The sequence below is a fragment of the Hippocampus bargibanti genome, linkage group LG09 (assembly GCF_051943395.1).
Source record: "Hippocampus bargibanti isolate YZ-2025 linkage group LG09, ASM5194339v1, whole genome shotgun sequence".
Classification (NCBI taxonomy): Eukaryota; Metazoa; Chordata; class Actinopteri; order Syngnathiformes; family Syngnathidae; genus Hippocampus; species Hippocampus bargibanti.
In genome coordinates, this window is record NC_142742.1 from 19,352,960 (window position 1) to 19,372,111 (window position 19,152).

Below are 19,152 nucleotides of genomic sequence, written 5' to 3' on the forward strand. Positions count from 1 at the left end.
GTGTACCGCTAGTTTCTTTAAAGCACAATGCCGAAGATGGCACGAATAAGTTCACTCATGTTTGAGCAGGAGGTTCACGCCATCCATCCCATTGGGGACAGGAAGGGAGGCGGAAACACAAGCATTCCCATTTCCAAGAATTGCTGTTGTTGGCAGGCGGGTAGCAGGGAAAAAAACCCCACATTCTTTCATGGCTGACGCAAGTACAGTAGGTACGTAGCTGCTACAAAGAGTACCAAGTTGACAAAGGGAGAAGAGGCAAGAATATTGTTTGGGTTGTTTTTAGAGCGTGCAATTAGTTTTGGCAGTGAAAATAAAATACAATATTTTCTCATGATGACTTTTTTTTAAACCAGAAAGTTTTTCTTTAGCAAATACCACCCAATAATGTCTTCCATGAAAGAAAGAAACAATATAATCACTAAAATAAAAATGACAATGGGGGGCAGTTACTCGTCTGGTTGTAGTTTTACCCCTGGCCAGTTAAAAAAAAAACAAAAAAAACAACAACGAAAAACGTTCAATTATTTCGGACATCTGTCCAATTGCAACTTTGACTTGAGGCAGTTGCAGATGGGTATTTGTGCCTCAGAGTCGCCCTCTTCCTCTGCCCCAGCCTCTGCCACGGGCACTACTCAGGTGTTCGGCCGAGCGCCTCAGCTTCTTCCTCTCCGCATGGTGGTCCTGTTCCGCCAGCTGCTGTTTCTGTTGTTGGTTAGACTGACACACACACAAAACACACACACACACAATCTTATTATTCAATCTCTGTTGCATTCTTTTTTGCTGTTTTTTTTTAATTCAGAAGTACACAAAGATTGGTGTAGAGTTTGGGGCAGACAGGCTTCTGTGTCAGGCTCTTTGGCCTTTTCCTTAGCCAGCCGAGGATGTTGTCGATTTAAAAATATCTCACCATGTAATATTTAAATTCCTCACCATCAAGGCATGCCATTGAAAAGTGATTTCTAGAATTTGATGGGGTCGAGGAAAACATCAGTGGACTACCTTTTTCAGTGTAAAAGTAAGCTGCTTGCTTCCCACTGTGGCGTCAGCCATGTTGCTGGTTCCAGAGTGCTGCTCGAACTTTAGTCGTTCCTCCAGGGAAGCCCTGAGGCACACATGAGCAAGCAAAAAAACATCAACAACATTTTTCACTGATCAGACTGCTCAAATAGTGCACAGTCAGTCCGTGTTCGACCTATTTCATTTTTGATGAAATCTCTACAATTATTACTTGAACCCTTTTAGGCGTAGGACCTACTTCTGAAGTTTCTGCTTGCGGGAGACATCATTAAAACCACGGAACTCCTCCCCACTTTTAATCTGATAGAACTGAGGCTGGTTCGTCCTTTTCTCATCAGTGATTGAGTTTTTCTGTCCTTCGCCGCTTTTGTTCTCCAGCAGGACCGTGTTACGGTCGGCGTCCTTTCTTTGCTTGCGGCGGCGATCTCGTTCCTCCTCCCTGAGCAATCTCCGCTGCTCTCTCACTTCCTCCACCCAGCTCTTGTCATCATCTGAGCTTTCCTCCTCAGAGCTTGCGCGACCCTCCTCCTCCTCCTCTTCATCATTTCCCTGGGAATCCTATAGAAGGTGGCAGAATCACTGTTGCTTATTTTCTTGAGAGTGAACGTTAATTGTGGTTTATGCTGTGGTGTTCATTTGTAAAGTTTTCATGTCGTGTAGCATTAACCTGCAAGGTGGCATCCTGAGCTAGTAGCCGAAGCTTCTTCTTCCTCTTTTGGCTGACTTTGGAGACGATGGGATTGAGCAAGCGGAACTCCTCACTCTGCTCATCCACTTGATAGTCTGGGTTTTCAAACATTACTTTGAAACGGCTATCGCCTAAAACGGTGGGTAGGGCCTGCAATTTCAACAGCAAATTAAGAATGACAAATTTGGCAACACTGGGAAAAGTTGTTATTCAAGTGTGCCAACCTTGCCCTTCTTTTTCCTGGAAGTTAGTTCCACTTCATCATCACCCTCCTCCATCAGCTTCAGAGCCAGCTCCTTGTTGACTTTCGGCAATGTCTAATTCAGGCACAAAGAGAAACACCACAAATTGCTAATTATTGTGACAGTGCACAGCTTGCTTGTGACAAAATCAGTTTGATTGCGGTTCTGTGGTGCCTGACAGTTTGCTCCAATTAAACCGTTATTGGTGCTTTAGTGCATTGAGTAGTTTCAAAGTAGTTTTTATGAAATTTTATTTCTAATGGATTCTTTAATTGCAGACAGTGCCGTTATAGGTTGTTTAATTACCTGACATGTTTCGGTGTGTACTTCCGCCTTCATCAGAGTGTCAGAGTAGTTTTTTGAAGCCGACATTGTTTTCTTTTTCTTTAAGATGACCGGGAAATATCAACTTCCTAAACCAAACAAGCTACACAAGGCAGAGCTCACTGTCAATTTGATTTTATACCTGTCAAAATATAAATTGAATAGGTTCCAAATTGATTGGGGGGTGCGTCTTTTCATGTTTTGCATAGAGAAATTTTCAAAGCCTTTTGTTTGGTAAGTGTGCTAAAATTTAAGGAATCAAATACAGAATTGCAGTTTTGAAGTGTGGTGATTAAATAACATAGTCCTCTTTTAGTTCATTTTCTTTAAGATGTGAAAGTTTGTTTCTTCACACAGAAATGTGACACGCTTTTCTTAACAATGTGCTACTGCGGTAAACGCAAACTGGAAGAATTTTGTCATGGTGTCGGAATTTCTCACCTTAACCTGCACTCTCTGGGTCCTTGTCTCTGCAATCTTTTGCCGGATCTTATCCTTGCGATACTCCTCGTATGCAAAAGGATTTGCCATGCTTTTGACCTGAGAATATATATTTAAAAAAAAATCCACATTTGTATGCAACATATTTTGAATTAAAATTATATTAATTATCAAAATGATCACTTTCATGGGTTGCAATTATGGCAATTCCGTCATAACGGTCAACAGCAAATTGGAATTAAAGGCCTAAAGGCCTTTTTGGTGCTGATTTCAAAAGTACCAAGCATCTCAGATTTTTGAGATATTTAGATGTTTTTCTTTTTTAGTTTGACATATTGTCCAATATGGATTTAACAGGCATTGCAAACAATAGCTATGATGTCAAAATTTAAAATATGTCCGTTGCTGAACTGAACCCCTACTTCATAAGTATAACAAAATATTAAGCTACCTTGCATCTTTTTTCTAGTTAATCTATTACTACGGAAATGTGATGTGTAAGTGAAAAAAAAGTAGGGCCGATTCTGAATCTGGAAAGGAAAAAAAATCTGTAAAAGCTTACTTGCATTTATAATGAAAAAATGCATTCAAAAATTTACAGCTATTTTCTTTAATGTCTGAAGATGGAGGACACAGATTCGTTGTGGCGAATCTTGAAGGGCAAAGCCGAAAGGAAAAGATTTTCTTTCATGTTCACCCGGAATCAACAAAGGCTGTGAAGGATATAGTCCACTTGTAGCGCATCAAAAACATACCTTATGATACAGCCTGATGTCCATGAAATAGCCATGCATGTACGCCCTCAGGAGGGATGATCCCACAAGATGAGACAAACCTACAAAAAAAAAAAAAACACATTCATTTAGTGTGAGAGATATTTATGGCACAATTCGAAATAGTTCGGCCTGGTAGTCGAATGGTTAGCACGTTGGCTTCACAGTGCTGAGGTCGCGAGTTCAAGTCCTGCTCTGGCTTCCCGGTGTGGAGTCTGCATGTTCTCCCTGGCCCCATGTGGGTTTTCTAAGGGTCCTCCGGTTTCCTCCCACATTCCAAAAGCATGCATGGCAGGCTGATTGAACACTCCAAAATATTTCCTAGGTGTGAGAGTGCATGGTTGTTTGTCTCTGTGTGCCCTCCAATTGGCTAGCCACCAATCCAGGGCCCCCGCTAGTGCCCGAAGATGGCTGGGATAGGCTCCAGAACCATCGTGAGCCTAATGCGGATAAAGCGGTCTGAAAGATGGATGGATGGAATATGACCCCGTGGAATATGAGTTGTCAGGAAGTTGTTTAATCGTTCAACCAAATGCCTATACCTCAGTGTAATCAATGCTCTTGGAATTCTGCTAGGATCCCGAAATTTAATCCAAATGACAAATGCATGTATCGTCAAATTAGCTTGAGGCGCTTTGAAATGAATACCAGAGGCAGTTATTCTGCTGACCCAGCTCCGTCCAGCCATTTACACTCAGCTAACTACAAGGGACATTACGCACGAAGGTAGCACTTTTCAACCTTTGAATAAAATGGATCTTCCCATCCCAAAATGACTCAATCTGACAGAACAGCATACATTTCTTGCCTCATAGCACATCAACGCTCTTTACTTTAGGTTACGTAACGGGCCATATTACACAGCTTCTGTAAATCAACAACCCAGCTCCTAACCGTTATTCGACAGCAGCCAACCACTTCTTTGCTTCACGTCATTTGATCTCTTGGCTGCTGAGCCTGCATTCCAATGTTCATTCAACCTTTCTACAAGGGGCACAGCCCCACCCCTCCTGACGTCCTCCCCCACGAGAATGCCTCAAAAGCTTTGCTCATCCACCTGTGATTTATCCAACGTTAGGCTAAAGTTAAATAGGGAAGTTCTCCCCTGTTCCATAAGCATTGTCAACCTCAACACTTTTTCAGTAAGCGTCTACCAAAGCCAGCCATGCATGACAAAGTGCACCCAGTACAGTGATACCTCGGCTTACAAACGCTTTAGCTCACAAAGTTTTCGTGAGAATATCATCTTGGCATACAAACTAGTGTTCGGGAAACACACGGAGCGCCACAATGGCTAGCGGACTAGTTTTCGGCAGAAGAAGACCAAACCACACGGCCGAACAGCGCCGTTGTGGCTGCTGGACTATTTTTCCACACACCCTTCTCTGAGTGCATACATGGCATACGTGGTTATACATTTGCTATTATGGGACCGAAAAAGACCCCACCACAGGCTAGTGTTCAGCCGAAGAGAACGCAAAACAAAATTACGGTCGAGCAGAAGGAGATAATTGAGAAACACGAACGAGGTGTGCGTTTGTGACTTAGCGTCCCAGTCACAGTATGCTAAGTCGACCATTGCTACGTGTGGCTAAGGGTGTTTCTGTGTTGTCTCAGCAACGGCCTCAGGCAATAGAAAGAGGTTGAAAAGAGGTTGTTGATTTGGATTAACGAAAAGAAGCTAGCAGGGGGCAGTGTGTGAGGGTATTATCGCCAAGAAAGCACGGCAACTTCACTCGGATATCATCAAGAGGCAACTACATCAACGACCATCACAAAGGTAAATAAAACGACTTAATTATACAGTACGGTTTATTTCTTTAATTACAATACAATAGCACATTTATTATATATAAAATAAGGTATATTTTGTGTAGTTTTAAGGCGTATTTAGTAGAAAAGTATGTATTATGGGAACCTGTAAAGGGATTATTCTCATTTTTAATGGTTTCCTATGGGAAATTTTGCCTTACAAACACTTTTTGTGAACCAATTAAGTTCATAAGCTGAGGTATCACAGTATTGTAGAAAATTTACTTATTTTTCTTGGAGTCCTTGGAGTGCCTGTCCAGCCACTGAATGTGGAATCTAACTACCAAGCACATGTTTAGTCATGTGTCCAATTCTGAAAATGTATACTGTATTTAGAAACGTGTTCGCAAATTCACCAGATTATGACATTGCAATGACATCACACTCACAACACAATAGGGCAGCAAAACAGCTATTGCTTCGGCCAGTGTTTCTCAAACCTTTGTAGCACCCCCTCCCAAAAAACCCTGGTAGTACAGGTGCCGCCAGGCATGTCACCATACCACAGTCTTCGTAGGGGCCCAAATACGATTACGCAAACAACTGCATGCATGTGTTGCTCAAATGCTACAGTGCAAACACACGTCCAGCACAGGCTTCGAGCCTACTTTGCAGCGTGACAGCCTGTTGCGTATTAAGATTCCCATGAACCAATCAAAACACAATTGTTATCAAAAAACACATCAACAAACGACATTTTTCAACCTAAATATCATAACTATGATTCCTTCTCATCGACGGACCACTCCTGTACGACTGAGAGCTTACACAGACAAGACGTGTTTGTCTTTCCTTACTCTTGTCCAGTTTTCGCTCATTCATTTCACTTCTATTTTCACACAGCAGTTTTACATTATTGTAGACTGTGAATTTTTGGTGATGGATCTGTTATGTTGCTTTCCTAAAGAAAGACATAAACTAGGCCTATAAATGTGGAAACAACATTGGTCAAGATACGTTAACTTATCAAGCCATATTAAACAAAGTGTAGTTAAGATCATGACATTTAAGCAACACTTCCATTTTGTGCTGACACTGCAGTGGTGCCGCTGTCGGGAAATGGCTTTGTGACAATTTAATGATCACTATGCGGTAACATGGAAAACATTGCACAAAACACTGGAACACAACATTTTGGTGGAACAGATTATTCCCGTTTGTATGGATGCACTTAGAGACACCTAAATGAGAATGACATAACTCACCAGTCTCAACTCAACTGCACAGTATTTACAGAGCATTTTAAAAGAACCACTGTTGTATACAAAGTACTGTATATGGAGCAAATATCATATTGTACATACAACAAAAAACTAATTAATAACAAAGACAGTAAAACTAAGTCTGAGTCATGTTGAGTCGAAAGCCAAAGAATACGAAATGAATGTTTAAAGATGCGCAGCGAGCGGGTTTGGTTACCAACGAACACTGCTATACCAAATCTCAGCACTGCATACGTTCATCCTAATTCAGACCCCCTGGGGTACGGTATTAATCAGAGTTTTGAAAGGCGCTTAGAAATAAAATGTATTATTATTATTTCAGGCTTTACTGGATCTATATAAAACACCAAAAATGGAATAAATGCAAAATTACTGGGCTAAAAAGTTAATTACTGAACTGTATGGAGGTTTTGACTCATGTTCCATGAATGGAACTCCAACCAAAACTTGAGGAACACTGGCCTGGCCATCTTGCTGACAGACTATGCAGAAGCATTTTTAAATCAATGTCCAAAGACAAACAGAGCTGTAATATTGGCACAGATTAATGGTATCAGTGCTATTAACATTTGGGGTTCAAGATACAGTACAATGCAGTATTTCTGTTAGTGGGGAAAAATACAATTGAATCTTTTCCGACGGTTGTTTCATAAAATAGAATTGCTTCATTTCACTATAGTTCATAGTGAAATGAAATGGTTGTGACGTCGACCAAGTGGCATCCATTTGCAGTCAGAATGGAGATGGGTGAACACCTCCTGCTCTGGAGGTAGTTTCAGTGTCTGCAATAATACCACAAATAGGCACTGGAGTTTTTACTCGTGGGCTTAAAAAAAGTTGTAACAGCCCTCGCGTTGTCATCATCGTCGGAAGTGGCACTCAGCATTTGTATTCAATCCAGTCGCTGAAAAGTGAGTGATTCGATCCAAAATGTGGCAAGTGGCTATTAAATGGACATCTGTGTAAGTTCTCAGTCGTACAGGAGTGGTCCATCGATGAGAAGGTTTCTTCAGCCGTCATCTGTACAAATTTGAAGGTTTCGGACGTTTCGCCTCCTATCCAAGAGGCTTCGTCAGCGAACTAAAGTCTGACTGGTCGTATCGACCCTATTTATATATCCCTAATGTCCAGACATGGCGGCGCCGGACACAGCTATGATAGGTCCCTACTCTCAGGTTGGGGGGAGCAGAGGACCACTCCCTGTGGCCCCACTGATTGTTCCTACATTCCTGACTAATGACTGGCCTATTTGCCCCACTCCCACCGGTATCACCTCATCAGCATTACGAATGTTGCCTAACCTGTTTTGCTTAAGCAGGCTGTTGTATGAACGATCCAAATTGAACCTCACCCCACCAGACCGGTTTAATGAAGGATTTTGTTGTTTTATAAGAATTGCTTCTTTTACCCCCCTTTCAAACCATCTATGTTCTTTCGCTAAGATTTTAACCTCATTGTCGTCAAATGAGTGGTTGCTAGCTTTTAGGTGCAAATGTACTGCCGATTGAGGCCCACTTGTATTATCCCCGCGATGTTGATAAAGTCTTTTTTTGAGAATTTGTTGAGTCTCCCCAATGTACTGCTCTTTACAATTTTCATTCTTACAATGTATGGAATAAACTACATTACTTTGTTTTTCATTTGGTAGCCTATCTTTTGGATGCACTAATTTTTGCCTTAACGTGTTTTATCGGTTTGAAATAAGTAGGAATTTTGTGTTGCCAAAGGACTCTTTGTAATTTTTCAGAAACTCCTGCAATGTAAGGTACTGCTACTCCTCTCCTTTTTGTATCTTGATAATTATTGGTTTCATTCCCTATTCTTTCTTTCTGACATTTGTTGAATGACCACTGAGGGTACCCACAGTTAGTGAGTGCTCGCCTGATATGTTTTGACTCCTTTTCTCTACCTTCAATGCTAGTTGGTATTAGTTTAGCCCTGTACTGGAGGGTTCTGATAACTCCTAGTTTGTGTTGTAACGGGTGGTTAGTCAAAAAGTAAGTATTGGTCAGTGTGCGTAGCCTTCCTAAAGACTTCTGTTTTTAGCGCTCTGTCCTCTTTTATAATTACTTTACAATCCAAGAAGGCTAGTTGGTTCTCTTTAATGTCCTCACGAGTAAATTTAATGTTGATGTTTACAGAGTTGAGGTGATCTGTGAAGGATTGAATTTCTTGTTTTTTAATTATGACAAAAGTATCGTCCACATATCTAAACCAGTGTCTAGGTTTTGTCCCCGGGAAGGATTTGAGGGTCTGTTTCTCCATTTCTTCCATGTACAGATTAGCCACTAAGGGTGAAACTGGTGAGCCCATAGCACAATCATGAATTTGTTTATAAAATTTCTCCCGAAATTGAAAATATGTAGTATTAAGGCAGATTTCCAATAATTGGCAGATGTGATCCGCTTTAAGTTTGGTTCTTTCATGCAGAGAAACGTCCGCCAGCAGTCTCGTCCTCACCACTGAGACTGCTGCTGGGGTTGGGACAGATGTAAAGAGAGAAGTCACATCGTATGATGCCAAAGTTTCCTCCGGTTCCAATATGAGGTCTTTGATCCTAGCATTGAAGAATTTGAACTAGCATTGAAGGTAGAGAAAAGGAGTCAAAACATATCAGGAGAGCACTCACTAACTGTGGGTACCCTCAGTGGTCATTCAACAAATGTCAGAAAGAAAGAATAGGGAATGAAACCAAACATTCTCAAGATACAAAAAGGAGAGGAGTAGCAGTACCTTACATTGCAGGAGTTTCTGAAAAATTACAGAGTCCTTTGGCAACACAAAATTTCTACTTATTTCAAACCGATAAACACGTTAAGGCAAAAATTAGTGCATCCAAAAGATAGGCTACCAAATGAAAAACAAAGTAATGTAGTTTATTCAATACATTGTAAGAATGAAAATTGTAAAGAGCAGTACATTGGGGAGACTCAACAAATTCTCAAAAAAAAGACTTTATCAACATCGCGGGGATAATACAAGTGGGCCTCAATCGGCAGTACATTTGCACCTAAAAGCTAGCAACCACTCATTTGACGATGGGAGGTGGGAGTGGGGCAAATAGGCCAGTCGTTAGTCAGGAATGTAGGAACAATCAGTGGGGCCACAGGGAGTGGTCCTCTGCTCCCCCCAACCTGAGAGTAGGGACCTATCATAGATGTGTCCGGCGCCGCCATGTCTGGACATTAGGGATATATAAATAGGGCCGATACAACCAGTCAGACTTTAGTTCGCTGACGAAGCCTCTTGGATAGGAGGCGAAACGTCCGAAACCTTCAAATTTGTACAGATGACGGCTGAAGAAACCTTCTCATCGATATTAAATGGACAGTAATTCTTTGTATTGTGTGTATTGTGACATAATGTCATAGACCTGGGAAATGTTTTAACGCTGCATGATAATGTGTAATAAACACGTGTCACATACATATTTCTCCCGCAGGATAATGACTAAAAGTGACTGCCAGAAGCTCTCACCCAAATTATCCAGGTCCTTTCGGGTGACAAACTTGTAGTCGTCATACACAGTGCTCTCTGGGCTCTCTTCCAGCTCTTCTGTCAGGTTGTCAAGGAAGGAGCACCAACGAGGTGCTGGACCCAGAGCCTGAACTCATACAAATACAGACCGGGTCAAATAAAGAATTGATATAACAATATAAATTACACAATGAAGTCCCTATCAATAAAAATAAATTAGGCAAGATGTATCACTACTGCCACAACTATAATCATGTCATATGCAAAGTTTCTGAATGTGTAAGTAGTGTTCACAACTAGGCACAATCTAAATTCAATATCTCAAACCAATGTGAGACATCATGTTGGATTTGATCGCTTCATCTTATTAACCCTTGGTCAATATTGGGCTTCAAAACCAAACAAATGGACCACGGGTCATGACACTTTCCTGAGTTGGAATGGACAGATGTGTGTCATGTAACCCCAAAGCACAAAGTCCACAAAAATCCACCCCTTCCAATTTCCTGTTCATTTTTAGGAATATTCCCTCACGTTACAATTACTCGAGTCACAGACGTTGAGCAAGTTTGTACATAGCAGTAAGCAAGTTAGTTAACATTCTTTTTTGCATTAATAATGCAAGAGAGGGTATCCATTCAGTTAAATTAAGAGATGTGATATGAAGGTCAATGTTGGTGTCAGTCTTACATGATGGAAGGTTTTTTTTTCTCTCCATCTTGTTTTATTTGCTGTCTAATATGAATTCACTCTATCTAAATTCAATATCTTAAACTGGTGTGAAACATTATGTTGGCTTTAATTGCTTCACCATCTTAACTCCTGCTCAATATTTGGCTAGAAAATTAAACAAATGCATAATGAGTCATGGCATTTCACTGGATTGGAATGGACCGATGTGCATCATATAAACGAGAAACAAAGCCCACAAAAATCTGCCTCTTTCACAGGCACTCATGTTTACACCCACTTGAGTCATAGACTTTAAACAAGTTTGTGCATGGCACTAAGCAAGCCAGGTAACACCAGTTATTGCATCAATAATACATGGAAGGGTATCTGTTCAGTTGTGAGATTTGATGTCAAGGTAACTGTTCATATCAGTCTGTTTGTGGATACGTGTTTGCTGCCAGTGGGGTTCTGTAAAAAAGTACTCACAGGAATGTAAAATGTGTTCATCTTTGGATCCTCATTCCCAGTGAACAGCATACCTATAAATCACACACACACAAAGTGAGGATGATAAGAGAAACGGCAACGCAGCGTAAGCAATGTACCCATGTAGTTGTCGGTTTGAAGATTGGAGTGTGTGTGCAGAAGGTATGACACAACAAATATTCTGCGCGAGGACAGTGTATGAAATTATTTTGGGGAATGTTTTCAAAATCACAAGTGACAGACGCATTTGGAAAAGTCTACAATGGATGTTTGTCACCTTAGCAAATATTAAAGTTATACATATGCTTGAAACTGCAAGAGTAGATGGCACCACCTATGGGTAAATGAGCATAGATTGCACACATACAGTACATTTGAGATGCTCGATGGCATTGTTTTTTTAATGATTCCCCCTTTCATTTTTTAAGTAAATATATATTATGTGGAGTACGCACACACAATAGTTACATAAAAAATAAGGTGAATGAGAAAAAGTCCCAATGCAAATATGTGGTTGTTTCAAGGAGTACAGTGAATTGCTAATAATTTAATTGAACACAACAGCGCCTCAATGAACTTTTAGGAATAACTCCTACCATTTAACCACAGATTTGGAAACATAAGTTTCTCACTGTTTAATTAAACTTGTAGTATCTCAGTCAGAACACTGAGTTTGCATCAGTGCACTCACCTAGGGCTGCACATAACTTTTTACACACACACACACAAACACACAAAACGTGGGTGATTGTTGAAAACTTCAACCCTGCCAAAACATATCTGATACAGGCCCAGACAGCCCCCAAAAAATAGTTTGCCGCTTGAACACCACATTTTGTGCTAAAGAGAGCCACGATTATGTCAATGATTGGGAACCTTTTACGTTGCTACATTAGAACAACATACTTCAACTTGTTATATGATGTGCAGAAGCAGCCCAGCAGCATTGCTAGCAGTTAATGCATCCTCAAACGCAAAGCATGTGCCTTGAAATTCAGTCAGAACTAATTTTTCTCAGGACCAGCATCATATCAACTGTATTTAATGGATCGGATTTAATGGTTCGCTGATCATGACAGTAAAGCCACTCAATCCCAGAATGCATTGTGTGGCGAAATACAGTCAGCCCTCGATTATCGCTGTTAATGCGGACCCGGACCACCTGCAGTAGACGAAATACCGCGACGTAGCGAACCCTACATGTATTGGTAAATTTATTATAATAATATTAATACATTTAATTTATAAGCGTCTTTCATATGTATGATTACAAAAATAGATTTATAAGGACACATTTAGTGGAACACAGTACAGGACATGCAAAAGGAAGCACAATAAATGTTTGTAGTACAGTACAAAACTTGAACGCAATAAAGTAAACAGTCCACTATAAACATACAGGATAAAATTTACAGGTACACTACTTGTCTTTCTCGATGTAATGCACCGTAAATTCATCGACGTTGTAATGCCGTGCAACAGCAGCATAACTTTCACCTTCCCTCAGTTTGTCAAGTAATTTTATTTTTTCACTCACTGTCATTTTCCTCTTCTTTTTAGATTAGCTGGATTATTTTGAAGGCACGGGCATTTAGAAGCCTTTGTCGGGGGAGGTTGGGGGGGGGGGGCTATTAAGTCTTCTTTTCCTTTCGGCTTTTCCCTTCAGGGGTCGCCACAGCGAATCAATGTCCTCCATCTAACCCGGTTTTGTGCATCCTCTTCTTTCACACCAGCTACCTTTATGTCCTCTTTGACAACATACATAAACCTCCTCTTTAGTCTTCCTCTCGGCCTCCTGCCAGACAGTTCAAGGCTCAGCATCCTTCTCCCGATATAGTCACTCTCTCTCCTCCGGACATGTCCAAACCATCTCAATCTGGCCTCTCTGACTTTCTCTCCAAAGCCTCTAATATGAGTTGTCCCTCTAATGTACTCATTCCTGATCCTATCCAACCTGGTCACTCCCAACGAAAACCTCAACATCTTCAGCTCTGCTTCCTGTCTTTTCTTCAGTGGCACTGTCTCCAGTCCAAACATCATGGCTAGTCTCACCACTGTTTTATACACTTTTCCTTTCATCCTAGCTGAAACCATTCTATCACACATCACAACTGACATTTTTCTCCAGCCGCACCAGCCTGCCTGGACACGCTTCTTCACCTCTTTTCCACACTCTCCATTTCTCTGGACAGTTGACGCCAAGTACTTAAAATCCTCCACCTTCTTTATCTCTTCTCCCTGTAGCATCACTCTTGCACTTGGATCCCTCTCATTCACACACATATATTCCGTCTCGCTGCGACTGATCTTCATGCCTCTGCTTTCCATAGCAAACAGGAAGGGGCTCAGAGCTGACCCCTGGTGGAGTCCCACCTCCACCTTGAATTCCTCCGTCACACCGACAGCACACCTCACAACTGTCTTACAGTCATGATACATGTCTTGCACCGCTCTGACATACTTTTCTGTCACTCCAGACTTCCTCATGCAATACCACAGCTCTTCTCTGGGCACCCTGTCATACGCTTTCTCCAGATCTACAAAGACACAATGCAATTCCTTCTGACCTTCTCTGCACTGCATCTGCCGTACTCTTTTTTGGCATGCAGCCATACTGCTGCTCACAAATGTTCACTTCTGCTCTTAGTCTAGCTTCAACTACTCTTTCCCATAGTTTCATTGTATGGCTCATCAACTTTATTCATCTCCCTTGTTCTTAAAAATGGGCACGAGTACACTCCGTCTCCATTCTTCAGGCATCTGTTCACCATCTAAGATCTTGTTGAATAACCCAGTCAGGAACACCACCGCCACCTCTCCAAGACACTTCCATACCTCGATTGGTAAATCATCAGGCCCGAGTGCCTTTCCCCCCTTCATCCTCTTTAGCATATTCAGAGGGGCATATTAAGTATGAATGAAAATATAAGAATACGTACAGTCTGTAATCCGAACAAACACGATGCGAGAACAGGAGGAGTATAAGCATTCAGGTAGGTTGAATGCTATCCAGTACTGTCATCTCTCGGCCAATCAGCTTCGGCCCGAGTCAGCACGAAAACAGTTGATAGCGCAGGATCACGTGAATGTCAACAAAGATAAGACGATTAATGTACAGTAAGCAAAGTGATGAAAAATGTGTTTACATTCATCGTCGACTTATTGTCAGGTGTGGCCAAATGAAACCAATGTGTTTGGTTACTGACCTCGGTTTTGTGCATTTACAGCACAGTAATGCCTCAAAATGGATGAATAAATTAAAAAATAACAACAGTAAATCTAATGAATGCTGTATGCTGCTCTCTGTGACCCGCTATTGTATTGTCGTGACTTTCGCTGCCATCTGTGGCCAATTTTTAGGTTCGAAAAAATCTGCGATGTATCAAGGGCAGTGATAATCGAACTGCGAAGTAGCAAGGGATTACTTGTACATTGAATTAATTAAGTTATACAAGTTTGGGGTTCGAGGATCAGACTTTTTACATTTTCATTTGACGCGATAGGACAGAAAAAGGAATAAACTTGTGGCAAATTGAAGAGGTGTCACATGAAGCGAAATTAATAAATTAAGTTCAGAAATTGCAACTGATTCTTGAGCTGTAAAACATGTATCCCTTTCCTTTCTAATTGTAAAACAGCCACAGGTGGGCGGTGGATACAGCAATGACCTAAAATAAGGCCGGGTCTTGCCCACCTACCTCTTCTGGGGACTTAACATCCTCAGTTGATATTATCCACAGATTTGTTTTTTGTTTTTAACTTAATGCAGCTGGTAATGGAGGGGGTTGCAGGGTGGTTGCCTTTCCCTGCAGTCATTAATTAAACATTATCATGGAATATTCTCACCTGAGTGAGGGTACATGCAAACATCATTAATGTTGCTCTCAGGCTGGATGGATGAAAACACCTTGCCCTGTGGTGAGTAAAAAAAAAACATTAGTGACACGATGCAGGATACAGTTGCAGGATCACTCCTATGACAAGCAAGCCTACAGACAAATATGAACATCTTCTAAGTGTAAATTCTCCTCATTTGTGTTAGCCTTACACTGTCTTTGTTCCAGATTTTTAGTATTTTAGAGTCTGCTGACACAACCAAGTCCATCTGATCATGGAAGTTGAGAGACTTGATGGGCAGGCTGTAGAAGTGATCTTTCACCATAAGCGGCTGGCTGGAGCGCAGATCATACAGCAGCACCTTTGGCAAGAAGGAGACAATTATTAAAACTTGGACTCCACCAAAACATCCTTGTGTGTGAGGTGTGTGTGGGGTGCACAGGAGGGATACAGCTCTTTCTACCATCTATCCATCCATTCATCAATGCATTTATCTATTCATCGTCAGGACTTTTCTTTGCCTATAACATTAGCCAGTCAGGGATGTTGTAGCATACCTGTCCAGTGCTGGTGCCTACTCCCATGATGAGTGAACCGTTAAATTTCAGTGCACTGACTGAAGGCAAACTCTGAACTCTGCAAAACAAAATAAAATGAACAAAAGAACAATGGTAACTTCTTATGAGATCAACATCAAAATATTATCCGTAAGTTAAAAACTGTATATCTGAGCAACAGACAGCTACTTACTCCATTCCTTCTGTCAGGCTGCTCAGCGCACAGTCCAAAAGACCCACTCGTTTCCGGACACGAGGGTCCCAGCATTCCACCTTTCCCTAATACCCAAAAAGGATATTGGTCAGAGATTCTGCTGGGATACTGTTTGTTAGAATACTCATAAACATTGCTCATTATTTTACATTTTTGTTATTGTTGTAGTTTTTAATTTCCATCACGTGTGCTGGGTAATATAAAGGACACCTTTGAGCATGTAAAGAAATCCTTCAGATTTGCCATATTTGGTGATTTAGTTTGTTTGAACTTGTTCAGTAAATGGTAAAAAAAATGAACTTTGCTTTGATATAGTATTTGATTAAGATCCAAAACACCAGCACGTGCAGATAATGGCACATACCTCGGAGGTTCCGCTAGCAAACAAATGATGAACTGGGTTTATATCACATGCGTTGTGCTCCCTGGTGTATGAGGCATAAATAGGCAAAAACATAAAGAAGAAGCATTTTTACTTCATGCAAAGATTTAATGATCATTTATACTAGAAAATGCTTTTTTTACACTCACACTGCATCTGTCTGAAGTGAATTGAGGAAGCGACCTTGTTCAAGATTCAGTCTATAGATTTCTGAACTGGACAAAAAAAATGTACCAGGATGCAATTACGTTGGTATGAATAGTGTCTCAGAATGTGAAAGATCAGAAATGTTTTCTCACCTACAGCCCACGAAATACAGGTCGCATGACGGGTAATGGTAAGAAAAATCCCGACCAAACTTTGGAATTCGTGTTTTGTAGTAGTGACTGTGCTGGGAATGAAACTCCACAAAACGGTCAGTGTGCAGAAAGACAAGCTGAGGACAAAAGGAGACTATCAATCAAAAAAAAGTACAACATTCGTGGCACTTTAGTTAATGAAATAAACAGAAAAAGAAAATAAATCTCACCGTAAAATAATATGAAACTGATCAACGTAATAAAAATAGGACATAATGCCTCTGTTTTTATGTTCAATGACCACAATATTGGTGGGGGTAAACATTTTGTCAAATGCGACTCAACAACCTTCTCGAGAAAATGAAATCTCAGGCATCCTGAAGATAAACACGGTGCCTCATGTCAGAAAGCTTGCTATCAGATGCAACTCATGATTTTTCTAACGCGATAATGACTGAAAACACATATCTAATACTCAAAGACTACTTGACTTGCGTTTTCTTTCAAATCTGCTGATACGTCAGATTGCCTGCCGCACACTGTGCCAGAAGTTCCTTGGAGCAGGCGAGTGGCCACACAAGTCTGACATTGACCAGAGAGCTACTGATCATCACATGCTGCCGCCAAGAGATGGCATATGTCATCAGAGAGGTTGCACAAAAACGGAAATAGGCCAGGCAGCAAAGAAACAGTTTGCAGGCATTCAGGGCCGTGAGACACAGTGCAGGTCCGCGCCGGCGCTTGTAGGTCTTAAACATATCTTCTTTATGGAAATTAGTCAATAATGCTCATTGGCCCATCAATCGAAATTTATTTGAGCACGTCCAGTAAACTAGCAGACTTATCTTGGGAAATCTATGAATGAAAATTACACAAATAATAATGACAAGAATAATTAAACATTCCCAAATTACCTTTGAGTAGTCATCAGACAGTATGTCAAAGGCCACAACTTTGAAGGAGAAAGAGAAAACAAATTAAATAGTGGCTGCTCACAAGATGTGGGTATGGTACGTCTACTTGCATTTACCATCAGAATCCAAGCAGCGTTCAAACTTCAGCGAAAGCTGGTAGGTGTCATAACACCGAATCCTTGGCTTGTACGTTCCTATGAAGATCATGCAAATTAAGAGAAATTCAATTGTGATTTTGATTATGGCTTCTAACGCCGAAAAAATATGAGAATGAAAGGAATACAATAAATGTGTCGAACAACACAATGTGTATTTAAGTACATTTTAAGTCACTGAATTTTAGGAGTTTAGTAAGTCAACAGCCAAGTACAAAGGTTCCACGTGAAATTGATGACAAACTGTCTTTCATTTTAATAGCGAAAGCTTCATATACCTTTATCAAAGTATTGTATAGTGCATAATAGATCGGATCTTGTTTGTTGTAATAAAGATTATATGTTGAAAAATCCATTTGCAAAGGCCATTGGAAAAAAACATTTGTAAATGAAATGTAATCACAATTTTGAGAGAAAACATAATATTACCATTTGATTCAATATGGTACAGTTTCGGATTTTCTCATCTTTATTAAGATGTAACAAAATGTAAAACGCTTTTGTAGTCGTTATTAAACGTAATTAAAAATTCAAACAAATAAATCATCTGCAACATCAAAATGATCTATACCAGGTGTGCTTTGATCATCAAAGATTGCTTGAGACATAATAATAATACATTTCATTTATAGGCGCCTTTCAAAACTCTCAAGCAGTTACATATTTTTTTCTGCGGGTGAGCAGCGGAAGCCACATGCGCCAGCGTTCACTCAACCTGGAAGTGTACAATATGATTCAAGGATGGTGCATTTAAAAAAAGATCACAATTTAATTCAGTTCTTTTCACTTGACTAAATATATTCTTATTATTCAGATTACCTGTAGCCAAGATGAACTGCCCATCCCTGGATACCTTTATGGACGTGCACACAGTGGGCATCTGAAAGTCCTGGATGAGCTCAATCCTACGCTGGATGTCTTAAAATTAAGTAAATAAATATTGACATTCCAATAGTTCATTATGGATAGGCATAACGTATATTTACATTGCATGACTGCAACTTACCAACATCTTTCTTCTGCAATTGCCTTTTCTTGCGGTCTGATAGCCACTGAATGTTCAAAACATTTTTTTTTAACTTTTAAATGGGGTACACCATTAAATTGCTCGTGTCATTGTTTGATTTCGAATTTGTTTAAATGATCGGGACTGGTATAATTTGTTTTAAATCAAATTATATGGATCGCCGCTAAGCTAGCTAAAGTCAATAGTTTTTGATAAATTGTCATAAAACTACAAGTTTCAATTTGTGCTTCTTACCTCCGGTAGAGACTTTCCATAGCTTAAATTATAAATCTTAACATCATTCACATTTGATACCTGCATTTTATAACTTTAACAAAGCTGCAGTTGGATATAAACATGATAAGTAAAACACCGGTGAGCTGGACGAAGCCCACGTTTTCTCGGTATCCAACTGCAAGTAAACGTACAACAGACAAATGTGTCCGTCATGAAACGAGGAGAGCCGAGATGTAGTCCGCTGCGATTTGCATTCCAGGTGAACCCGAAGTCGAAGTTTAATGAAGAATCAATCATCGTTGTGCACGATAGATAGATAAATACCCAAAACTGTGAAAAATGCAAATATTTTGATTTTTTTCTCCCAAATGCTTTGATTCGCCGTCCTTT

At 40.4% G+C, this 19,152-nt stretch overlaps 1 protein-coding gene across 1 annotated transcript; it reads right to left on the minus strand.

Annotated features, from left to right (window-relative positions):
- Positions 1–265: 265 nt before the first annotated feature.
- On the minus strand, positions 266–18,949 carry nol10 (nucleolar protein 10). Its single transcript, XM_089004587.1, has 21 exons — positions 18,781–18,949; positions 18,526–18,571; positions 18,339–18,437; positions 17,481–17,558; positions 17,365–17,402; positions 16,451–16,587; positions 16,301–16,366; positions 16,134–16,194; positions 15,749–15,834; positions 15,556–15,634; positions 15,210–15,359; positions 15,008–15,074; positions 11,162–11,214; positions 10,004–10,130; positions 3,474–3,553; positions 2,719–2,817; positions 1,936–2,028; positions 1,691–1,861; positions 1,262–1,581; positions 1,006–1,108; positions 266–720 (listed from the first exon to the last, which is right to left on the minus strand). The coding sequence occupies exons 1-21, from the start codon at positions 18,844–18,846 to the stop codon at positions 589–591; spliced, it is 2,151 nt and encodes a 716-aa protein (XP_088860713.1). The 5' UTR covers positions 18,847–18,949; the 3' UTR covers positions 266–588.
- Between the last annotated feature and the right edge of the window lie 203 nt (positions 18,950–19,152).